At 45.9% G+C, this 21282-nt stretch overlaps 5 protein-coding genes and 1 pseudogene across 5 annotated transcripts in view; 2 read left to right on the forward strand and 4 right to left on the reverse strand.

Moving 5' to 3' along the window:
* Positions 1–1871: 1871 nt before the first annotated feature.
* On the reverse strand, positions 1872–5257 carry LOC109468089 (histone H2B.6-like). The gene is made up of 2 exons (XM_019766327.1): positions 4669–5257; positions 1872–2201 (listed from the first exon to the last, which is right to left on the reverse strand). The coding sequence occupies exons 1-2, from the start codon at positions 5238–5240 to the stop codon at positions 1922–1924; spliced, it is 852 nt and encodes a 283-aa protein (XP_019621886.1). The 5' UTR covers positions 5241–5257; the 3' UTR covers positions 1872–1921.
* LOC109468087 (histone H2A) lies at positions 2456–2948 on the forward strand. Its single transcript, XM_019766324.1, has one exon. The coding sequence runs from the start codon at positions 2545–2547 to the stop codon at positions 2917–2919; it is 375 nt and encodes a 124-aa protein (XP_019621883.1). The 5' UTR covers positions 2456–2544; the 3' UTR covers positions 2920–2948.
* Positions 3487–4244, reverse strand: LOC109468086 (annotated as a pseudogene).
* A 656-nt stretch (positions 5258–5913) lies between the features above and the next one.
* On the reverse strand, positions 5914–6382 carry LOC109468082 (histone H4). The gene has a single exon (XM_019766321.1). It carries the CDS (start codon positions 6349–6351, stop codon positions 6040–6042), a length of 312 nt encoding a protein of 103 aa, XP_019621880.1. The 5' UTR covers positions 6352–6382; the 3' UTR covers positions 5914–6039.
* A 508-nt stretch (positions 6383–6890) lies between these two features.
* On the reverse strand, positions 6891–7546 carry LOC109468088 (histone H2B-like). The gene has a single exon (XM_019766325.1). The coding sequence runs from the start codon at positions 7406–7408 to the stop codon at positions 7043–7045; it is 366 nt and encodes a 121-aa protein (XP_019621884.1). The 5' UTR covers positions 7409–7546; the 3' UTR covers positions 6891–7042.
* Positions 7547–11521: 3975 nt separating this feature from the next.
* Positions 11522–21282, forward strand: part of LOC109468076 (thyroid peroxidase-like) — a 19052-nt gene continuing 9291 nt past the window's right edge. Inside the window, 4 exon segments of the mRNA XM_019766309.1 lie at positions 11522–11723; positions 18908–19059; positions 19398–19533; positions 19957–20183. Coding sequence (XP_019621868.1) covers positions 11713–11723; positions 18908–19059; positions 19398–19533; positions 19957–20183 — 526 coding nt within the window. The 5' untranslated portion in view covers positions 11522–11712.

The raw sequence follows: 21282 nt of genomic DNA on the forward strand, positions 1-21282 counted from the left end.
TGTTGTAACTTTTCTGAAGTATCAGGTCCTTGTTGGCATTCGCTGCCATACATTACAATCTCCCATGACTTGCAAATTGTGATTTGCAGTACACTGTGTTTTTTCTCTAGCAAACAGACCCTTCCTGGCAGGCATGGCATTCACTATTGACCAGGGCTCGAAATTCATTTTTGAGAATAGGTGCACTGGTGCACCCAACCTAAAAAATTGGGTGCACAGAAAATATTCAGAGTGCACCACATAAGATAAAATGAGAATGTCAGCAAAAACTAATTACATGTATGTTTTATTTCTTAAGTAAGTGTAATATATATATATATATATAACAATGATTTCATTGATATTTTTCTAACACTTAGAATTTAGATGGTAAGAATATGCTGTATGCTACAATACATTTAACATCATACGTAAACCTACGAAAATATTTGTGTGACTGGTGGACCCGCGAAAAATAATTGGGTGCACAGCTCCAAATTTGGGTGCACTAAGGTGCACATGCACCCAGTATTTCAAACCCTGATATTGGTAAGAGAAAACCTGTTGTGGTTATCAATTAGGCCATGTTGTCTTGATTATAAGGATGACATCTGCGCGCGCATGAATTTTCGTCCGTTTCCAAAAAAAGTTTTCGACCATACTGTAAATCGTACAAAATGAGCGAATATACTAGTATGTCGTATGTTTCAAAAAAAGTGTTGGGAAAAGATACTAATGTCATAGACTGCCAAAGTTAATTCAGGAAAAGAAAAAAATGCAAAGAAATGAAAATGAAGAGTCTATTATTATTTTATTATTATTATTATTATTATTCCCCATACCATACTCTGTGTGTTTAGTCATTTGTTCAACCTTTAATTTATGACCACATGAATTTAAAAATGAAGGAAATTTTTTTGCCATTTTTTTGCGTCATATAATCAAATTAATATGGCCTGAGGCCAGAGCAAGTAATTTTATGGATGACATCAGCGCACGCATTTAAAAAACATGTCCTCTGACAGTGCTCGAAAATGGGCAAAGAGGTCTGTTGTCATGCAGGAACGTGGATGGCAGATAGATGTGAAGAGAGGGGACAATACAAGGCTCTGATTTATTGTTTTGTCTTTTATATTGATGCAGTGATGTATTTTATCACTTTTATATTTGTGGCTGTGTATATGTGATGTTCTCACTGAATCAAAACCATTTGTACAATGATTGTTTCGAATTTGACGTTCAACCATCTATCCTGACAGCAGGAGAAGACCATCCGCCTTGGTTTACGACAAGGAAGGTGAAGTGCAAGGATAAAAAACGACATCTAGTAGGTCAACGCAGGATTACACTACTCTCCAAGCAGAGGTTAGGGTTTGGGGTTATTTTTGGCGTGTTTTTAGCCTTTTTTATCGGGGTTTCTTTTTTTGCACTGGAATTTCTTTTCTTTGGGTGAAAGAAAAATTCCAGTGCAAAAAAGAACGATAAAAAAGCCTAAAACACGTTAAAAGTACCCCCAAAACCCAAACCTCTGCTTGGAGAAGAGGACTACACCACAATTTTGGCTAACTCAGTATGAATGGGCGACCCCCGGAGTCTGTGACGTGAGAATACAAAGTAGTGCGGAATAAATTCTTGCATCCTGGTTATCAAGTGTTATGTGAGAAGTAGCCAGGAGTAAATATCGCTGTGTGGTAAAGACATATATCAGATTTTAGACCGTAGGATTTGGATTGTGTCGTTTTTCCTGTTCGTGTATAAATGCGCCACATGACGCGACTGTGAGTGAGTCGGCTGCAGGTCATTTGACTTCCGTATTTTATATACAGTATCACGATATTGTGTGAGACAGTGTACTTGAGTGTGATTGAAAGAGCTCTTTTGTGGGGATGTGGGTGGCCTTGAAAAAGGCCGGGGTTATGTCGAGCAGCTAGCGGCGGTGGATTTACTTGGAGCTGGTGTACTTGGTGACGGCCTTGGTGCCCTCGCTGACGGCGTGCTTGGCCAGCTCGCCCGGCAGCAGGAGTCTGACGGCGGTCTGAATCTCGCGGCTGCTGATGGTAGAGCGCTTGTTGTAGTGAGCCAGGCGAGAAGCCTCGGCGGCAATGCGCTCGAAGATGTCGTTGACGAACGAGTTCATGATGCCCATGGCCTTGCTGGAGACGCCGGTGTCGGGGTGCACCTGCTTCAGCACTTTGTAGATGTAGACGCCAAACGTCTCCCTCCTCTTTCTCCTCCTTCCCTTCTTCTTGTCTCCGACCGGCCTGGCTTTGCCAGCTTTCTTGGCGGCTTTTCCACTTGGCGGCATGACGATACTCTTGGCAATATAGACAGCAAAGAATAACTGCAGCCGTACCGGCTTTGCCTTTTATATCGGGGAAGAATGCAAATTGTTGCATTGTCTAGTCCAAGGTGCGGACGTGGTAGAAATGAACTCGCGGTAATATTAAAGCTCGTCCTATTGGTTCGCTGTCGATCCAGCAGCGGGGTACAAATTGGTTGGGCAGACGATTGTGCCTTTCATTCTTTCTCTGCCGTTTGACGCTAATCAATCGAATATACTACAAGATGTCTGGACGTGGTAAAGGAGGCAAGGCACGCGCCAAGGCCAAGAGCCGCTCTTCCCGTGCGGGTCTCCAGTTCCCGGTTGGCCGAGTTCATCGCTTCTTGCGCAAGGGAAACTATGCCGAGCGCGTTGGTGCCGGCGCGCCGGTGTACCTGGCGGCGGTGTTGGAGTACCTGACGGCCGAGATCCTGGAGCTGGCTGGCAACGCTGCTCGCGACAACAAAAAGACCAGAATCATCCCCCGTCACCTTCAGCTGGCCGTCCGCAACGACGAGGAGTTGAACAAGCTGCTGTCCGGCGTCACCATTGCCCAGGGTGGAGTTCTCCCCAACATCCACGCCGTACTTCTGCCCAAGAAGACCAGCAAGGCTCAGTAAATTTCCAGACGAAATCCCTAAACCCCGGCCCTTTTCAGGGCCACCCACATCCTCTCGAAAGAACTGTACCATATCTACCCTGAATCAAGTTATTATCTTCACTCACACTACAAAAATAAGTACTTCTTACCGCCCCCCCACCACCACCTCCAACACACACACAAACACACTCACACCACACTTGATACAATTTAGTAGCAAGTTAGTAACAACACCCTTCCACATCCCACCTCGCGTTACACATGATATGAATGAGCGAGACCGGTCATCAATCACACAAGAAAAGACTGCAATATCGCTGACTTCTGTAGTTAGGTCTCGTGCCGTCCCATGCCTGCTGACATATCTGTACATTATATGTGTAGGCGGGGAGGATGAACACGTGTAGTCTAGAATATGTTGTGTTGTGTGACCAGTCGCTATGTCTGTGCTAGCATTTCCTTTGTCGGTTGTTTGGTTTGTAGGCACAGCATGAGATGGTGAGTGCAGAATTGACCGTGTATTTTGATTTACTAGAAGGAAAAGCGTCATTTTTCTTATAGAAACGTGAACGATATAGATCTTTCTGGGATAGGTGAGTGGCCCTGAAAAGGGCCGGGGTTGTAAATCTTGCTCGGATCCTCGTTACGCACGCTCGCCACGGATGCGACGGGCGAGCTGAATGTCCTTGGGCATGATGGTGACTCGCTTGGCGTGGATGGCGCACGAGGTTGGTGTCCTCGAAGACGACCGACCAGGTAGGCCTCGCTGGCTTCCTGCAGGGCCATGACCGCCGAGCTCTGGAAGCGCAGGTCGGTCTTGAAGTCTTGGGCGATCTCTCGCACCAGACGCTGGAAGGGCAGCTTGCGGATGAGCAGCTCCGTCGACTTCTGGTAGCGACGGATCTCTCTCAGGGCCACGGTGCCGGGCCTGTAGCGGTGAGGCTTCTTCACCCCGCCGGTAGCCGGGGCTCTCTTGCGGGCAGCCTTAGTTGCCAGCTGCTTTCTCGGCGCCTTGCCACCGGTAGACTTACGGGCGGTCTGCTTAGTACGGGCCATGTCGGTTGGATGAACTTCGTCTACGCTCAAGTGCAAGACAATAAGAGTAGTCGGCGGGCGATGGGGAGTGAATTTATAACGCACGCTAATTAGATGCCGAGACATTTCAATTGTCCGATACCCTGCCGCCTGATTGGTTCTCTGGTCCAAATCAGACCTTGCAATTGGTCAGTCTTCGCGACTCCAGGATCCGATATTTGCAGCAAGCTCGGCACTTTTGGAAGGGCACGCAGGAAAGTGTGAAATTTGGCGCTATAGAACGGTTATATTGGCTTGACAAGTGTACACGCGTGCCTATAGATAGTGAGACTATCATTTCTAGGTTTTAAAGTTGAACACATTAATAAACAATACCGCAAACAACTGAATAGCCTGCGTCAGCTAGGTCAAATTTGTCTCTTAACATTTAGGCCGTATGTTTGTTCGCTAATAAAATAACACTATCAACATGTGTTGTTTTGCGAGTGTGTGTGTGTGTGTGTGTGTGTGTGTGTGTGGGGGGGGGTAGGGCGTGTGACTTCGAAATTCCATTCTTCTCTTTAACTTTTGCCTTCTTTAATAGTTCTGTATCATTTCATTCGGGGAACAGCGTATATTTGTGTGGAAAAATGAATGGACAACTTGGAGGTGTCAGACATAGTTCTTTCGTAAGGATGTGGGTGGCCCTGAAAAGGGCCGGGGTTTGAAGGAAATCCGACAGCCAGGTCTTTACTTCTTCTTGGGCTTGGTCGCCTTCTTGGCGGGCGCCGCCTTCTTGACGGTCTTCTTTGCCGGAGTCTTCTTGGTCGGTTTCTTGGCAGCAGGTTTCTTGGCCGGAGATTTCTTGGTCTTCTTGGCGGCCGGCTTCTTGGTCTTCTTGGGGGTGGCAGCCTTCTTAGCCTTGGGCTTTTTCGGCTTGGTGGCCTTGGGCTTTGTGGCCTTTTTAGCCGCAGGTTTCTTGGCCGGCTTCTTGGCTGCTTTCTTGGCGGCCTTCTCTGCGGCTTTCTTGGCTGCCACGTTGATCTTGAAGGATCCCGACGCCCCAGTGCCTTTAACCTGAACGAGGGTGCCCTTCTCCACCAAGGCTTTCAGGGCGCGCTTGATGAAGTGCGCCTTCTTCTCCACGTCGAACTTGTAGTTGGCGGCGATGTACTTCTTGATGGCCGGCACGGAAGAACCAGTGCGGTCCTTGAGTTCTTCCACGGCCGCCGTAATCATGGCGGTGGTGGGCGGGTGAGCCGCGGGGGCCTTGGGCGCCGCCTTGGGCTTACTAGCCTTCTTGGGGGACGATGCTGCGGTGGACATGTTGGCTGGCTTTGTCTGCGTTACAATTGCAAATGAACCCGACATCTTGTCAAGGCGGCGTGAAGTAGCGATGGTGCGGACGTGGTCGGAAACACGGTAGCTTGTATGCGTCTTGTTGTCCGTCGCGGCGAAAATTTGTGTTTCTTTTCTGACTTCACGCTTGAATTTCTCCCTTTACAGTCATCAAAAATAACATTGGCTAAGTTGATGTACAAGAGGACATGTCAATCTTACTCGTCTGACGGAAACGACTGGCCAACGGCCCTTAGATCTTGAGATATCTGACGTCTTTACACCAAGCATACTCACGACTCTCGAAAAATTCGGTGAAGACGGCTCATCCAGTCTGCAAAGAAGCGATTGAACGTACGTATGAATCGAGTAACACCAGGGATTTCGACGCTATGACGACGATACTTTTACTCGCAGCTCATAAACCCCACTACTACGCTGCAGTTAACTATCGATATAAGAACACCCTATACCATGTAACTCCATATGCAACTCTGATAGAAAACACGCACACACTCACAGATGCATCAAGAACCACCCGCCTCGCCGAAACAGCACACCTCCCCTCAGACACCCAAAGTACACTATAAGGAAACCTGGCACGACGATAAGTTCGGCCAAAGATCAATTATTATATCACTGGGCAAAGAAACACTGTCGCTTTATTGTTGGAGGCAGGTGTAGATGTACGTGTGTGATGTGAGCGAATACAGTTCTTTTGGGGATATTTGGGTGGCCCTGAAAAGGGCCGGGGTTGCTTGTGATGATGCGTCCGTCAGATGATCCTTTAGCCACCGAAGCCGTACAGTGTGCGACCTTGGCGTTTGAGAGCGTAGACAACGTCCATGGCGGTGACCGTCTTGCGCTTGGCGTGCTCGGTGTATGTGACCGCATCGCGGATGACATTCTCGAGGAAGACCTTGAGAACGCCTCGGGTCTCCTCGTAGATTAGACCGGAGATTCGCTTGACTCCACCACGGCGGGCCAGACGACGGATAGCTGGCTTGGTGATGCCCTGGATGTTGTCTCGAAGCACCTTACGGTGACGCTTGGCGCCTCCCTTACCGAGACCCTTGCCACCTTTGCCGCGTCCAGACATGACAGGTACGATGCTCTTCTCGATCAGGAACAGAACAGAGAATGAATGAATAACTGGATAACGGAGCCACATTAGTAATTGCCCAGCGGACCTGCGCGGAGTCCTTGCCCCCACCACAGCTAGCCAATGGGAAGACGCCATCCGCAACCCGAGCAAGACAATGCCATGCGGAGGGTTTCTCCCCGGCGACAAGACAAACATCGCGTCACATCGCATGGCCAATGTCGAGAAGAACAAAGCAGGCAAAGTACACGACACACACGCATCACAGTGACACACACACGTACACAGACACGCACGCACGGGCACACACACAGATATATGTATATATAAACACAAACGCTGTTTACTACCATGTTCAGACAGCAAAAGAACGCCGATCAACGGCCAATGCATTGTTCTAAGGAACGTCACAGGAGACATTTGTTCCAGAAGGCCTTGTTCGACAAGAAAGAACGTGTACAGACTTTTATTACGTCAGAACAAACTTGATTTGTTTCTCATTTGTTGTTGTTATTTCTGTGTGGGTGGATTGTTTTGAAGCTGCAGCTGCAGGTTACTGGCTGGCGTGTACAGGTATATATTGTGTGAGACAGTGTACTTGAGTGTGATGGAGACAGCTCTTTTGTGGGGATGTGGGTGGCCTCGAAAAAGGCCGGGGTTCTGTGTATCATCGCTAGCGGCGGTGGATTTACTTGGAGCTGGTGTACTTACTAGTGACGGCCTTGGTGCCCTCGCTGACGGCGTGCTTGGCCAGCTCGCCCGGCAGCAGGAGTCTGACGGCGGTCTGAATCTCGCGGCTACTGATGGTGGAGCGCTTGTTGTAGTGAGCCAGACGGGAAGCCTCGGCGGCGATGCGCTCGAAGATGTCGTTGACAAATGAGTTCATGATGCCCATGGCCTTGCTGGAGACGCCGGTGTCGGGGTGCACCTGCTTCAGCACTTTGTAGATGTAGACGCCGAACGTCTCCCTTCTCTTTCTCCTCCTCCCTTTCTTCTTGTCCCCGACCGGTCTGGCTTTGCCAGCTTTCTTGGCGGCTTTTCCACTTGGCGGCATGACGGTACTCTTGGTGATTTAGACAGCAAAGAATAACTGCACCCGTACCGGCTTTGCCTTTATATCGGGGAAGTTTTTGACATTTTCTTGTTTGTATACACATGTAATTTTTAATGAGTGAGTACATACTGCAATTTAGTTCATCTCCGCAGGGCGGCGTTTAAAGTCAATTGCAAACAAGCGAAGCAAACTTTAATGCACAACAACTGTAACGGCATGAACGTAAAACGATGTCGTCATCAGTTTACGTTGTGGCTGGCTGGAGGAGCTAAGTAACCAACAAACCTACAGTACGTAGGTTTGCTGGTGACGACATCGTTTTACGTTCATGCCCAGCAAGCGACAACGTAAACTGATGACGACAACGTTTTCCGTTCATTCCCAGCCTGCCACAGCGTAAACAGATGACGACATTATTTTAGATAGCAGAACAAAGCTTATTTATAGCATTTCAGTTTGAGGCCATTGCATAAATATTGGTCTTGATGATTAGAACTGCTCAAGAACTTGCCACATAGTGTACCCGCTACAGTTGTTGTGCACATGGTGTCAAGGAAATGGGTGGGCAACACCAATGGTTTATGGGTATTTAGGCTTGTTACGAACAGGAATTGAACGGGAATCATGGTTGACAGCTTTGTTTTTCGTAATGCTCGAGGGTTTTAAATGATACCTGTATGTGGTCTGTGTACAAAGCAGTTTTCCCCCTTCCCTCTCCAAACAATTCCAGGTAAACGTGATCCTGTGAAACTGTTAGCATTTAATTTAATATTTTAATGTCTTGGGGTGGTGGGACTACGGCGCACATATCAACTTTGTATATTTAAATGTTAATTGTACCTTTTTTGTGTGTGGCGCTGTTAATATAAGTTGTTAACTTGAGTGCAGCGTCACACTGTCCTTGTTATGTCTGTATGTTTTGATGAATAAAAAAAAAAAAGAACACGACGACCGGTCACTAGGGGTCATTGTTAGTTCGCATGCTTTGAGATATGTGGTCTACAAGTGCTGTATCACCAGGATAACAACAGGGAAAATATTTTGATATCCGAAAAATGCCATACAACTGCCTGCACCAACTCACCTGCTTCACCTTTTGAGCGTATATGTCCGATAAATAGGAACGTCAGGACCATTATTAAGACTTGCATCAAATAGGGACGTCAGAAACAGTATTAAGTCGTGCAAAGAAGAAAAGAAGATTAGCAAAGGTCGGGTGTAACAGGTAGTTCAGTGTAATCTAACCAGAAACTGCTGCACAGCATGCCTGTGAACGAAGCTGGTGTGTCTACACTGCTATAAGGGAGGCTCTACTGGCTATACAGCTAGCTGCAGATACAGATCAACAGTACGGAATTACAAAAGACCACTGTAATATGAAGACGTGATTCCTTGTCAGTTCTGGAGGCCATGGTAGCCCTTGAGTCGATGATCTGCTGATTACTTTATCACCGGGATGACGACAGGAACAATAAACTTGAGTGACTACCGTACCCGACAAAATAATTCCGGTCTGGAATGCCTTCTCCCACTGCTTGAGAGCCTTCCTTATGCCATCTATCGAGGCTGTTCCTCGGGTAGGGTCTGCAGAGCTCTCAGGGTCTATCTCAGGGCGGGCTGCGATAGCATTTCCCAGGCGGTATGTTGGCCATGGAGCCGATTGGTGGCTTGTACAGGCCCTGGAAATATTCTGGCATCAGTGCTACATTTTGGTTGCAGTTTTCCATCTAAATTCTCAAGAAGTACAGTCATATCCCCATTCCATTTGACGGCGCTTTCGCCGTGATCTCTCTCTGACCTGAAATTGGCCAGAGCGCGGAGAGAGCGCTCAAAAAACGTGCTCAAGTGGAATTTCCCCGTCGACCTCTCTGCGCTCTCTGTGCGACCAAAAACTCAAATGTCACCTTTCATGGGCGTACAAAGATTTCGCAGATCACTCAACGTGTTAAGGAAATAAAGAACGGATTTCGTTACGTTCTGTGCGTTTTCTTGTTTTTGAAGTCATTTTTGTACACCCTGCATCGCGTTCAAAATTATAAAACGGAGGATGTAATATCCCCATTCCACTGGGACGGCGCTCTCACCGCGCTCTCTCTGCGACCTGAAATTGGTCCGAGCGCGGGGAGATCGCCGAGAGATCGCCGAGGTTGCCATGTTATGTTTGTTGGGGCTGTTGTTCGCTCTCATGGCGCTCTCTCCGCGCTCGTGGCTGGATCGCCGTCCTTGGAGTTCTCACGGCGACGGTATGAACCTGTTCAAAACAGTCGCCGAGGCGCTCAAGGCGCTCTCATGACACCACATTGTTGTGCAAAGAACCTTGAACGGGAATCATGGTTGTCAGCTTTGTTTTTCGTAATGCTCGATGGTTTTGAATGGTCTCTGTATGTGGTCTCTGCACAAAGCAGTTTTCCCCCTTCCCTCTCCAAACAATTCCAGGTAAACGTGATCCTGTGAAATTGACTTACGAAAGACACGACGACCGGTCACTGTGGGTCATTGTTAGTTCTGTGGGCTTTGGCATGAGATACGTGGTCTACAAGTGCTGTATCACCAGGATAACATCAGGGAAAATCATTTTGTTATCCGAAAAAAGGCCTTCCAACTGCCTAGACCCACTCTCATGTTTCACCTTTTGAGCGTATGAGAATACGTATATGTATACGAATATGTCCGATAAATAGTACCGTCAGAACCAGTAATAAGACTTGCATTAAATATGGATGTCGGAACCAGTATTAAGACTTGAACTATTATAAAACAGTCACGTCAGAACGAGTATTAAGAAGTGCAGTTAAGACGTGAAGCTGCTAACAGCGTATTTAGTATTTTCTCGACAGGTTTTTCCTTTCTGGTCCTCTACTCTGGTCTCGTGAGGTCGTGTGCCATCTTGGTTTACGACCTGTTGTCAGTAAATGTTCTGGCGTTTTGACAATGCTGCGTTTGAGTTAAAATCTTTAATGTGTTAATAAAGAGCTGTACGTGACCTTCATGCTGTCTTGTAGCCACTAAGAGATCTGCTTGGAGATTCTTCTCCTCGCCTAGTTCAGTCTTGTTTGGGGCATAAGAACGGCTTGCCATTCCTTTTATGTGGACTTTAAGGGACACAATATATTCGATAAAATCTGTCATTACACCATGCATGGTGTGCTTGAGAAGTGATTTCCACAGTTAGTTTGTTAGTCAATCGTAGTTTAGAGCGCTGCTGGCCGTTTGAAGTTGCGGCTAGTTCACAATTGGCCCCGCCATACCTTAAACTTCGCAATGACGTAATCGCGAAGTTCATATTACTACTTGAACAGCAACACCATCACATAGTTCCCTTCTCTATCTGCACTGCACCTGTACTAAACTTTGGCTAGCATTTGTAACCACCACTCCTTGTTACTTTTCTTTGGGGTAAAACATATTTGACATAGTAGTATGTTAGTCGCGTATGTTTCTTGTGTGTGAGGGAAAGGGGAGGGGATTCTAAATCGTTATCAGGTACTTGGTTTACGGTCATCCTTGACTATCCTCACATAAAAGAGCGGATGTCAGTAAAAAAAAGGGTAAAATCTACTTAAGGTGCGTCTTCCGTTGGTTCCTAGAAAAAAGATTGTTTTGGTAAATCAACTGCCGTGGTAATGATCCTTTTGTGTTTGTGTTGACTTTTTTAAAAGACGTGCAGGATGTTTACTGTAAAGGTAAAATGACGATGCGTTTTCACGGTATACATGCACTGCGGCACTACACCTCGAAAGCCTGCCGCGTCTTATCTTAGGTCAAAATGTCCTTGCTAACATTAGTGTATCTACAATAGATATCAGTTCTTACCTACAATATATCTGAACACTTAGATGATTTTTGACGAGCCTTAATCAGAGAGAAAACTGGAGTACTATGTTCCAAAGGGGAATCAAAGATCGCACTATGACAAACTCAACAAGCCCAGTGATGTCATCCAAGAAAGGAACTTCCCGTGACCTGACTTATGCCATTCTCAAGCCTTTTGAGTCACATCCGTCCGACTGTTGTCAACATTAACACGAGCATGACCATCAGTGGAAAAGGCAGTTACTGCAAGTCATTGCACTTCCCAGAAAATGTGACATCTGCTCAGGCATGAAGGTGGGAGAAAGGTTTATAAAGGACCGCCTCGTGGCAGGGGACAGACAGGTGTCACAGACGAGACACCTTCACTGCAGCGAATTCGTCCTCTCGGCTCCGCATCGTGTCCCTCGACCCGTGCCTCGTGTCCCGTCGTCTGGAAGTCGTCTCCAGTCGGCCCGGCATCGTCTCCCGTCGGCTGGTCTCACGCAGACGTCATGTTAACAAGGTAAGCCGTACGTTATCTGTAATGTCCTCCCGCTATCACCGCTAGAAAATAATGCACTTGGGTTGTAATGTCTGCCTTGGCAAGCTCCCCCGGGAAAATCTAAACCCTCTGAAAACTTATCTCCTGAATTTTGAGGGGCAATTTTTTCGCCCATGTATTTTCCGGTAATTTTGTCCGATAACTTCACTGAATGTGATCATAATTCGCCGATGCAAGCCCTCAAAACGGCCGCCTCGTCGCCGACGTTATTTTCATTTCCGACGGAATATCGCGAATTCGACGCTAATGGCGAGATTTGTCTGTCATTGGTTGATTTTTCGTGACCCGCCGTGTTCTTTAGCCGGTGATTGGTGGAACACTGATGTTGTTAATCATTTTTCGGGGGACAAAAGTACTGCGTGTATGTGGGCTTGAAACTGAATTTTTTTACAAAATGTCAAGAGAAATACAGTGGCATTTCGGAATTTCTTTGGCTTCTTCGGTAACAATAATTGACGTTAAACCGGTCAAAAGTCGAAAACTTCGGCAGGTTCAATACGTGACCGGCCAAAACTGGAGTGGGGAGGGGGATGCATAACGCAGCCGGCAACCACGGCGCCTCTGTTTACGGGCCAGCTGGGGTCGACGTTGCCGGGCCCCGGGAGGCATTAGAGATGGTCTAAATCGGCTTCGCCGAAAATTTGTACCAGTTTTCTGGAGATTTTAGGAAAAAATTGAAGCTCTGCTCATGTCTTTAACAGTTTACGCGCATGGATTTTTGTCCGACAAATATGACAGATTGGGCAAAGTTTTTGGCCATCATGAGCGGCAAAAGTCTGTCAAATGACGGGGAAACGGGCGCTAGCTGGAATCCTGGTCCATACTTAGTAGAGATACCGTTCAAAATCGTTTGTCACTCGCTTGTTTGTGGCATGAATGTTCGGATAACATCATCCCGTCGGCACAAAGAAGTCTGTGTTTAGGTGAAAGACGTCTAAGTTGAAGTTGATTACGTGAAGGTTCCTGTAAGAATTGGAGCTATGGATAGGTTGGCATGAAGGTGTCTATTCTGCGGCGCTTAAAACAGCAAAGGTGTAACACAGGTGCGAAACACTGTTTCAGACCAGCTGAACTATGATGGTACTCTCTTTTCGTGTTAACATTTTTCATTCGCTGTTAGAAGTGACGCAGGATTTTTAGTTAATAGCATTTGAGTTTTGAGAAACTTGTCCATGGCTTGTTCTCTGTACATCATGCAAGACGATCCCTTGAGACGTTTCGTCTCGGGGTAAGTTCTTCACATACCCATACGCCCTTAGCTAGTTCCTTGATTCGGCTCTCCTGCGCAGCTTTTTCAGAGACCGCCGAGCCTAATCAACACGGCGCCTGTCCGCGTCGCTATCCGAGGCGTTTGGCGGTACGCGGTGACGAGAGGGCCACGCCGCATTTCCCGGGGCCGTAAGGACCAACATGCCCCCTCACCGACAACCTGCAGACGGTGCAGGCTTTCGGTTTAGTCATCGCGAAACCGAGAACGTAGATAAAGAAAGCAAAAAGAAAGCGCCCTCGCCTAGCTCTTGCCTGAGTCCTGGCCGATCGCGAGTGTCATAGCTGAAAACGAGACCACATGTGGTAGCAGAACACAGTATTAATGGGCGACCCCCGGGGGTCTGTGACGCGGGTATAGAATGTAGTACAGCGAATATTCTTGAAGGCAGGGTAGAAAGCCTGATAAGAGCGTCAGCCAGATGTAAATTGTGCTGTGTGGTGTAGGAATGTATCGGGTTTGAGACTGTGTGATTTTAATTGTGAAGGTTTTGCAGTTCGTGTATAAATGCGCCGTATTGCGCAACTGGCTTTCCGGGTGAGTCGGCTGCAGTTCAGGTCACGTCCGTAGAGGTCGATTTCAAAGTGTACGTTAAGAGCAGATACGCCGACAGGATTTTTTGGTTTCTAGATATTTTGTAGTTTGTACCTTCTTCTGAAACATATTCGATTTTCGTATTTGTGAAGTGCACCCTGCTATAATTCTTACCGCGTCGAAGTGAGTCATCTTGGGGTCCTTGACTATAGAAATCCCCATAGGGCGAAAACTGTGTTCTGCTACCATGTGGCCGGGTCGTGGGCGGAAGTGAGAGGGGGCTGACCGGAAGACAGAGATGCCGTGCTCATACGGCGGGCAGTTTGTTTTAAAAATTAACAAAAATGACGTGTGCGACATTTATGCAAGACGGTTGTAAAGCTACGTCGTTCTTTCGCACAGTCCATATAAACATGATACTTTTTGTGCGGTTACGCAGTTGACGACTCAGGGACAAATCTGCTGGACTTGCCCGTTGCACTTTCAAACACAGTTTGTGTAGTACACAGTTCTGTTGTCATGACGCCACGGTATGCGCTCTTGGCACGGTTAGAACAAAAACATGATCACTTCATTCCGATGCTCCGTGCGGACACGCTCTGTCACGTCACAGGTGAAATCTGCTCACCTGCGTGTGTAAACCTTGGCAGCTCTCCAAGCAGATGTGGGTGTCTCTGGCTTGTTTAATCCCGTCACGTACCGCCTTGTCATATGACTAGACGCTAAAAGCCTCACAAGTAATTGTATTTTTTCAGCTTGTACTGTATAGACTCTCATGTAAAGTAGATTAGCCCCTTAGTATGATTTTAAGGTAAAAGTTATAGTAAAGCTGTGGGCCATCGCGGGTAGATCCTACGGGCTCTCGTTCTTCTTTCGTACCAAGAAAGAGTGAAACGAGCTTGAGCCTGGTGTGGCGGAGGCGAGGTCTCTCACCCAGTTCAAAGTTAAACTGTCGAGGGCCCTGCTGCATCGAGTCGCCCCTATATGTTCTTGTATATATGAATATTATTTAAAAGTAAATTTTACTCCGTGGCAGTCCTGTATTCTCATCAGTTGTCAACTCCAATATATTATCACTTACCCAAAACTTTATCACCACATCAGAACGTTTTTAAAAGATTTTAATTTCCCCCTGTGTTATCTAAGTATTGTGTCCTCTCTTTGCCATCATTTATCATTGGGTGGGGAACGGGACTTGCGCTTTTGAATTTCCTGTATTTACTGTTTTGCCTGTCTTAAAGTTGCGTTTGTTTTTTTTCTTTATTATATGTATTTATTTAGTGGTGCCGTAAACATGAGTGGTTTCCACTTGAGTGTGGCACCACCATGTCCTGTACCTTTTTCTATGTGAACGAATAAAAAAAGTCTAAATTCGCTTGTATATCTCACGCACAGTTACGTATGTTACGTAGTGCCCTTACCTTTATTTCCCTTTGTTTCTTTGTACCGGTCACTTGTTTTGTAACATGTATGCGCAACTCCTGGTAACCCGATTGTTATAGGGCTTAGCAGTACAAAAAGAAGTAGAATATATCAGCGGTTACGAGTACCATACATTGTGCCTTGTACAATTGGTGTACAAATAAGATTATTATTATTATCACCATTACCCTGCCATAGAGAACCATCCAGCCGTGCCACGTCTTTCGAGAGCTTTCCACACAGCATTGATACTGCCCTGTCAATTTGATACTGTCTTGCCAATTTTACATTGTCTTGTCAATTTTACACTGTCTTGTCAATTTACTGTCTTGCAAATTTAATACTGTCTTGTCAATTTGATATGGTCTTGCAAATTTGATATTGTCTTCAAGTTGTCAATTTCATACTGTCTTGTCAATTTGATACTGTCTTGTCAATTTGATACTGTCTTGTCAATTTGATACTGTCTTGTCAATTAGATACTGTCTTGTCAACTAGATACTGTCCTGCCAATTTAATACTGCCTTATCAATTTGATACTGTCTTGGCAATTTGATACTGCATTGGCAATTTCATACTGTCTTGTCAATTTCATACTGTCTTGTCAATTTCATACTGTCTTGTCAATTTGATCCTGTCTTGTCAATTTGATCCTGTCTTGTCAATTTGATCCTGTCTTGTCAATTTGATCCTGTCTTGTCAATTTCATACTGTCTTGTCAATTTAATACTGTCTTGTCAATTTCATACTGTCTTGTCAATTTGATACTGTCTTGTCAATTTGATCCTGTCTTGTCAATTTCATACTGTGTTGTCAATTTAATACTGTCTTGTCAATTTGATCCTGTCTTGTCAATTTCATACTGTCTTGTCAATTTAATACTGCCTTATCAATTTGATACTGTCTTGGCAATTTGATACTGTATTGGCAATATTACTGTCTTGTCAATTTGATACTGTCTTGTCAATTTGATACTGTCTTGTCAATTTGATACTGTCTTGTCAATTTGATACTGTCTTGTCAATTTGATCCTGTCTTGTCAATTTCATACTGTCTTGTCAATTTGATCCTGTCTTGTCAATTTGATCCTGTCTTGTCAATTTGATACTGTCTTGTCAATTTGATACTGTATTGGCAATATTACTGTCTTGTCAATTTCATACTGTCTTGTCAATTTGATCCTGTCTTGTCAATTTCATACTGTGTTGTCAATTTCATACTGTCTTGTCAATTTCACACTGTCTTGTCAATTTCATACTGTCTTGTCAATTTGATCCTGTCTTGTCAATTTGATCCTGTCTTGTCAATTTGATACTGTCTTGTCAATTTCATACTGTCTTGTCAATTTCATACTGTCTTGTCAATTTCATACTGTCTTGTCAATTTAATACTGTCTTGTCAATTTCATACTGTCTTGGGTTACCAGCAGTTGCGCATTCATGTTGAAAAACAAGTGACCGGTACAAAGAAACAAAGGGAAATAAAGGTAAGGGCAGTACGTAACATAGGTAACTGTGAGTGTGATATACAAACAAATTTAGACTTTTAAATAATATTCATATATACAAGAACATATAGGGGCGACTCGATGCAGCAGGGCCCTCGCCACACCAGGCTCAAGCTCGTTTCACTCTTTCTTGGCACGAAAGAAGAACGAGAGCCCGTAGGATCTACCCGCGATGGCCCACAGCTTTACTATAACTTTTACCATAAAATCATACGAAGGGTCTAATCTACTTTACAAGAGAGTCTATACAGTACAAGCTGACAAAAAATACAATTACTTGTGAGGCTTTTAGCGTCTAGTCATATGACAAGGCGGTACGTGACGGGATTAAACAAGCTAGAGACACCCACATCTGTTTGAAGAGCTGCCAAGGTTTACAGGTGAGCAGATTTCACCTGTGACGTGACAGAGCGTGTCCACACGGAGCATCGGAATGAAGTGACCATGTTGTTGTTCTAACCGTGCCAAGAGCGCATACCGTGACGTCATGACAACAGAACTGTGTACTACACAAACTGTGTTTGAAAGTGCAACGGGCAAGTCCAGCAGATTTGTCCCTGAATCGTCAACTGCGTAACCGCACAAAAAGTATCATGTTTTTATGGACTGTGCGAAAGAACTATTTATTCAAACTGTACATCTGAATCTCAAACAACGTAGCTTCACAGCCGTCTTGCATAAATGTCGTACACGACATCTCTGTCTTCCGGTCAGCCCCCAATCTCACTTCCGGCCACATGTGGTCTCGCTTTCCAGCTATAACACTCGCGATCGGCCAGGAGCTAGGCGAGGGCGCTTTCTTTTTGCTTTCTTTATCTACGTTCTCGGTAGATCAGGGTAGGTTTTTATATAACAATCTATATTGAAAATTTCTTAAATTAGGGTCGATAGTAAACTTTTAAATATTTACAAATACTGTTTTCCAAGGTATATATGTGTCGAAGTAATAAAACCATGATAGTCTAATAATTTTTTGCGCTACATTAGTTTGGTTCAGAGTCATGAGAAAGAAATTATAGATAGCCTTGTTAATTTTAACTTTTTTTAACCAATCATAATCCCTTATCGATGGTACACACACTAAATTTCTTGATGACTCTCTAGTTAACAAATTTTTTCCACTTCAATGGAATTGACGTAGTTATCTGTTGATATCGCAATGGAAGCTGAAGTGGCAAACGTGTATACAATACATACAGAATGTATTATTAGTATTTTAATATTGTTTAAAAACAATATGTTACTACCATGACCAACTACTTGACAAATCCCTACCAATCTCTGTAGAGATTTAATGCTAGGGCAAATCAGACATAAGTCATCAGCATAAAACAGGTGGTTGGTAATGGACCCACCTACATAGCAGCCCACCTTGGCATTGTTTAAGCTTACACTCAAATCGTCTATATAGACATTGAAAAGATATGGGGACAGTAAACTACCCTGTCGCACTCCGTTAGTAACAGAGAAGCTGGGGGAAAGGACTTCACCCCATCTTACAAACATTCTTTGATTCGTATACCAGGAAACCAAGAATCGAACTAGATATAGCGGAACATTTCTGTCGATTAACTTTCTAAAGCAGTGTCCAGTGGTTTACACGATCAAAAGCCTTATAGAGGCATCCATAAAGCACACAAAGACATGGGACCCTAACCCCCTGTAGTACTCGATAATTTGCTTTAACATAAAAACACATGTCAGTCCCATATTTAGGTTTAAAGCCAAATTGAGAATCAGACGTTAGAAGAAAAAGCTTCAGACGATTAAGCAGGAGTGCCTCTAGGACTTTAGATCATGCCGAAGTGATCGCAATTGGTCTATAATTGTCAGTACAAGAGATGTTACCAGATTTGTTTTTTTACAACGGGAACAATGATAGTGTCCAAAAGGCTACTGGGAAGAAAATTATGGACAATGGTACCTGTAAACAGCAGTAGCATATTTCAGGTGCTCATTCCTTATACCATGTGACCCACACGCCTTACCATTGGGTTAATCCCTAATGGTATTGGCGAGCTCCGGTGCGGAAATTTGCATCTCGTGATCAAAACATACAGGTGACCGAGCGGAAATCACTTCCGACTTGTGAATTTGTTCATCTTCAGAATTTAACAGAGACTAAAATGTTCTTTCCAGCGGTTAGCCAAAGTACCATCTACAGTGTTGGGCAGAACCATATGAGAGGAATTAGAATTTCTCACTTTTCTCCAAACCTCCCTATAGTTTCCAGAATTAAAACTGTTAACAGTGGAGTCTGCTCGAGCCCTATCCTCATTACGTTTACACTGTCTATTAAGTAAGTGCATGCTTGAGTCTTGCTCTAGATTTCGACATGAGTAGGAATATTGGGCCAAACCGAGGACGACCCATTTCCGCCAGATACAACAGTGACGAAGATGTCCTCTGTTTCAGGTTGATCCCGATGTTCTTCGCCGCGGTTGCCATGGCGCCGCTGGTTGTCATGGTTACCGGCCAGAGCCCTACAGAACAAGAACTGCAGCAGGCGGTCGCTCAGGCAAAAGCAGAAATGGAGGCTGAAGCAGCCGCCCATGTAGTTTCCGGAGGTGAGCATATGAAACAGACATGAACACGTTACATATCATGGGGGTGGGAACATGAAAATGGAATTGTCAGAACAAAGGGAAGTACTTTTTACAAGGAAGCTGATGAAAAGTGTTGATTCTGCGAAAAGGACAAAAGCAAAATACTCACTACTTAGTGAGTATTTTGCCTGTAATTATTTGGCCTTCAAATGTGTCTGGTGGAGACTAGGCTGGAACCTCCATTATTCAAACCCGCTTTGTCTTGCCTCGTCTGACGGTCAGACACAATACCACATCATCAGTAGCAAAGTAGTGTTCTCAGACTACATCTGTGACAGCTTACCCCGTGTGCCTTTCAGGTGCTGAACCAGACGAAGGCCCGTTCTCCGGAGCTCTGAACGCGCTGGCCAGGGAACATCGCTCCACCCCGATGGCAAAGGAGCTCAGCAGGCGTGCCACCGTCTTGGAGAAGGTGGCAAAACACTTCATGAGCAGGTGAGATCTTCCGTCTCTTGTCAATAGATGTAAATCCCAAAAATGAGCACATGGTCCGTATCAGGGGAGTTGTAAGTCAGCGATCTAGCCAGTTAAATGAGACTTGATTTTGACGTCCCTGACGTCACTGGTATGCACACTTTAACGATTTTATCACATGCCACAATACACAAGAGGCAAACAAAACCATTACCACAACTACATAGACCGGATCAGACACAGTATACGTGTGTATTACATACTCATTGTCATAGCAATTATGTTGCTTGTGACCTGAGCCACCGACAGTGCCCCGCATCTCCCAGCATACATTGGTTTCCGTAAAAAGGTGGGGGGGGGGGTACCGAAACGCCTGGAAATACATGTAAGCTCCGCTTTTTTTCCCATTTGCGGTGACTCGTCTTGACAGAAATCTGATTTTAGCTCCAGGCGTAGAACTTCAAGCTACACAATAGCCATGCTGTCCGCCATCGACTCCCCGAGCGTGACAAGTGTTTGTGACGACACCTCCATGGAGCCGATCACGTGCCCTACACCAGCCGTCCCAGAGTTCCGTTCGGCAAACGGCCGTTGTAACAACCGGGACCACCCCCTGTGGGGAAGTAGCGAGGAGCCCTTCAGAAGGCTGCTGGAGCCAGAATACGGTGACGGTATGTATGTAGATGTTAGCTCGGTTAAATCACGCTTCTAGCAGCCCTTCCACTGGTCAGGCCCCTAGCCTGACTACATCACGCTTCTACCTGCCCTTTCACTGGTCAGGCCCCTAGCCTGACTACATCATGCTTCTACCTGCCCTTCCACTGGTCAGGTCCCTAGCCTGACTACATCATGCTTCTACCTGCCCTTCCACTGGTCAGGCCCCTAGCCTGACTACATCATGCTTCTACCTGCCCTTCCATTGGTCAGGCCCCAAGTCTGACTATACATCACGCTTCTACCTGCCCTTCCATTGGTCAGGCCCCTAGCCTGACTACATCATGCTTCTAGCAGCCCTTCCACTGGTTAGGCCCCTAGCCTGACTACATCATGCTTCTAGCAGCCCTTCCACTGGTCAGGCCCCTAGCCTGACTACATCATGCTTCTACCTGCCCTTCCACTGGTCAGGCCCCTATTTTATTAAACCTGACTACATCACGCTTCTACCTGCCCTTCCATTGGTCAGGCCCCTAGCCTGACTACATCATGCTTCTAGCAGCCCTTCCACTGGTTAGGCCCCTAGCCTGACTACATCATGCTTCTAGCAGCCCTTCCACTGGTCAGGCCCCTAGCCTGACTACATCATGCTTCTACCTGCCCTTCCACTGGTCAGGCCCCTAGCCTGACTACATCATACTTCTAGCAGCCCTTCCACTGGTCAGGCCCCTAGCCTGACTACATCATGCTTCTACCTACCCTTCCATTGTTCAGGCCCCTAGCCTGACTACATCACGCTTCTACCTGCCCTCCCATTGGTCAGGCCCCTAGCCTGACTACATCACGCTTCTAGCAGCTTTTCCACTGGTCAGGTCCCTAGCATGACTACATCACGCTTCTACCTGCCCTCCCATTGGTCAGGCCCCTAGCCTGACTACATCACGCTTCTACCTGCCCTCCCATTGGTCAGGCCCCTAGCTTGACTACATCACGCTTCTAGCAGCTTTTCCACTGGTCAGGTTCCTAGCCTGACTACATTACGCCTCTAACAGCCCTTCCATTGGTCAGACCCTTAGCCTGACTACATCGCGCGATTAGCAGATCGTTTGAGAAAAG

The sequence above is a fragment of the Branchiostoma belcheri genome, unplaced genomic scaffold, assembly GCF_001625305.1.
Source record: "Branchiostoma belcheri isolate BF01 breed outbred unplaced genomic scaffold, Haploidv18h27 scaffold190, whole genome shotgun sequence".
Lineage (NCBI taxonomy): Eukaryota > Metazoa > Chordata > Leptocardii > Amphioxiformes > Branchiostomatidae > Branchiostoma > Branchiostoma belcheri.

Excerpts from the sequence above, each read along its gene's own strand:
- LOC109468087 (XM_019766324.1), top strand. The coding sequence starts at position 2,545 with ATGTCTGGACGTGGTAAAGGAGGCAAGGCACGCGCCAAGGCCAAGAGC.
- LOC109468089 (XM_019766327.1), bottom strand. The coding sequence starts at position 5,240 with ATGTCCACCGCAGCATCGTCCCCCAAGAAGGCTAGTAAGCCCAAGGCG. Across the intron at positions 2,202-4,668 it reads GCGACCAAGCCCAAGAAGAA|GAGGGAGACGTTTGGCGTCT; the intron begins GTAAAGACCTGG and ends GAGGAGAAAGAG.
- LOC109468082 (XM_019766321.1), bottom strand. The coding sequence starts at position 6,351 with ATGTCTGGACGCGGCAAAGGTGGCAAGGGTCTCGGTAAGGGAGGCGCC.
- LOC109468088 (XM_019766325.1), bottom strand. The coding sequence starts at position 7,408 with ATGCCGCCAAGTGGAAAAGCCGCCAAGAAAGCTGGCAAAGCCAGACCG.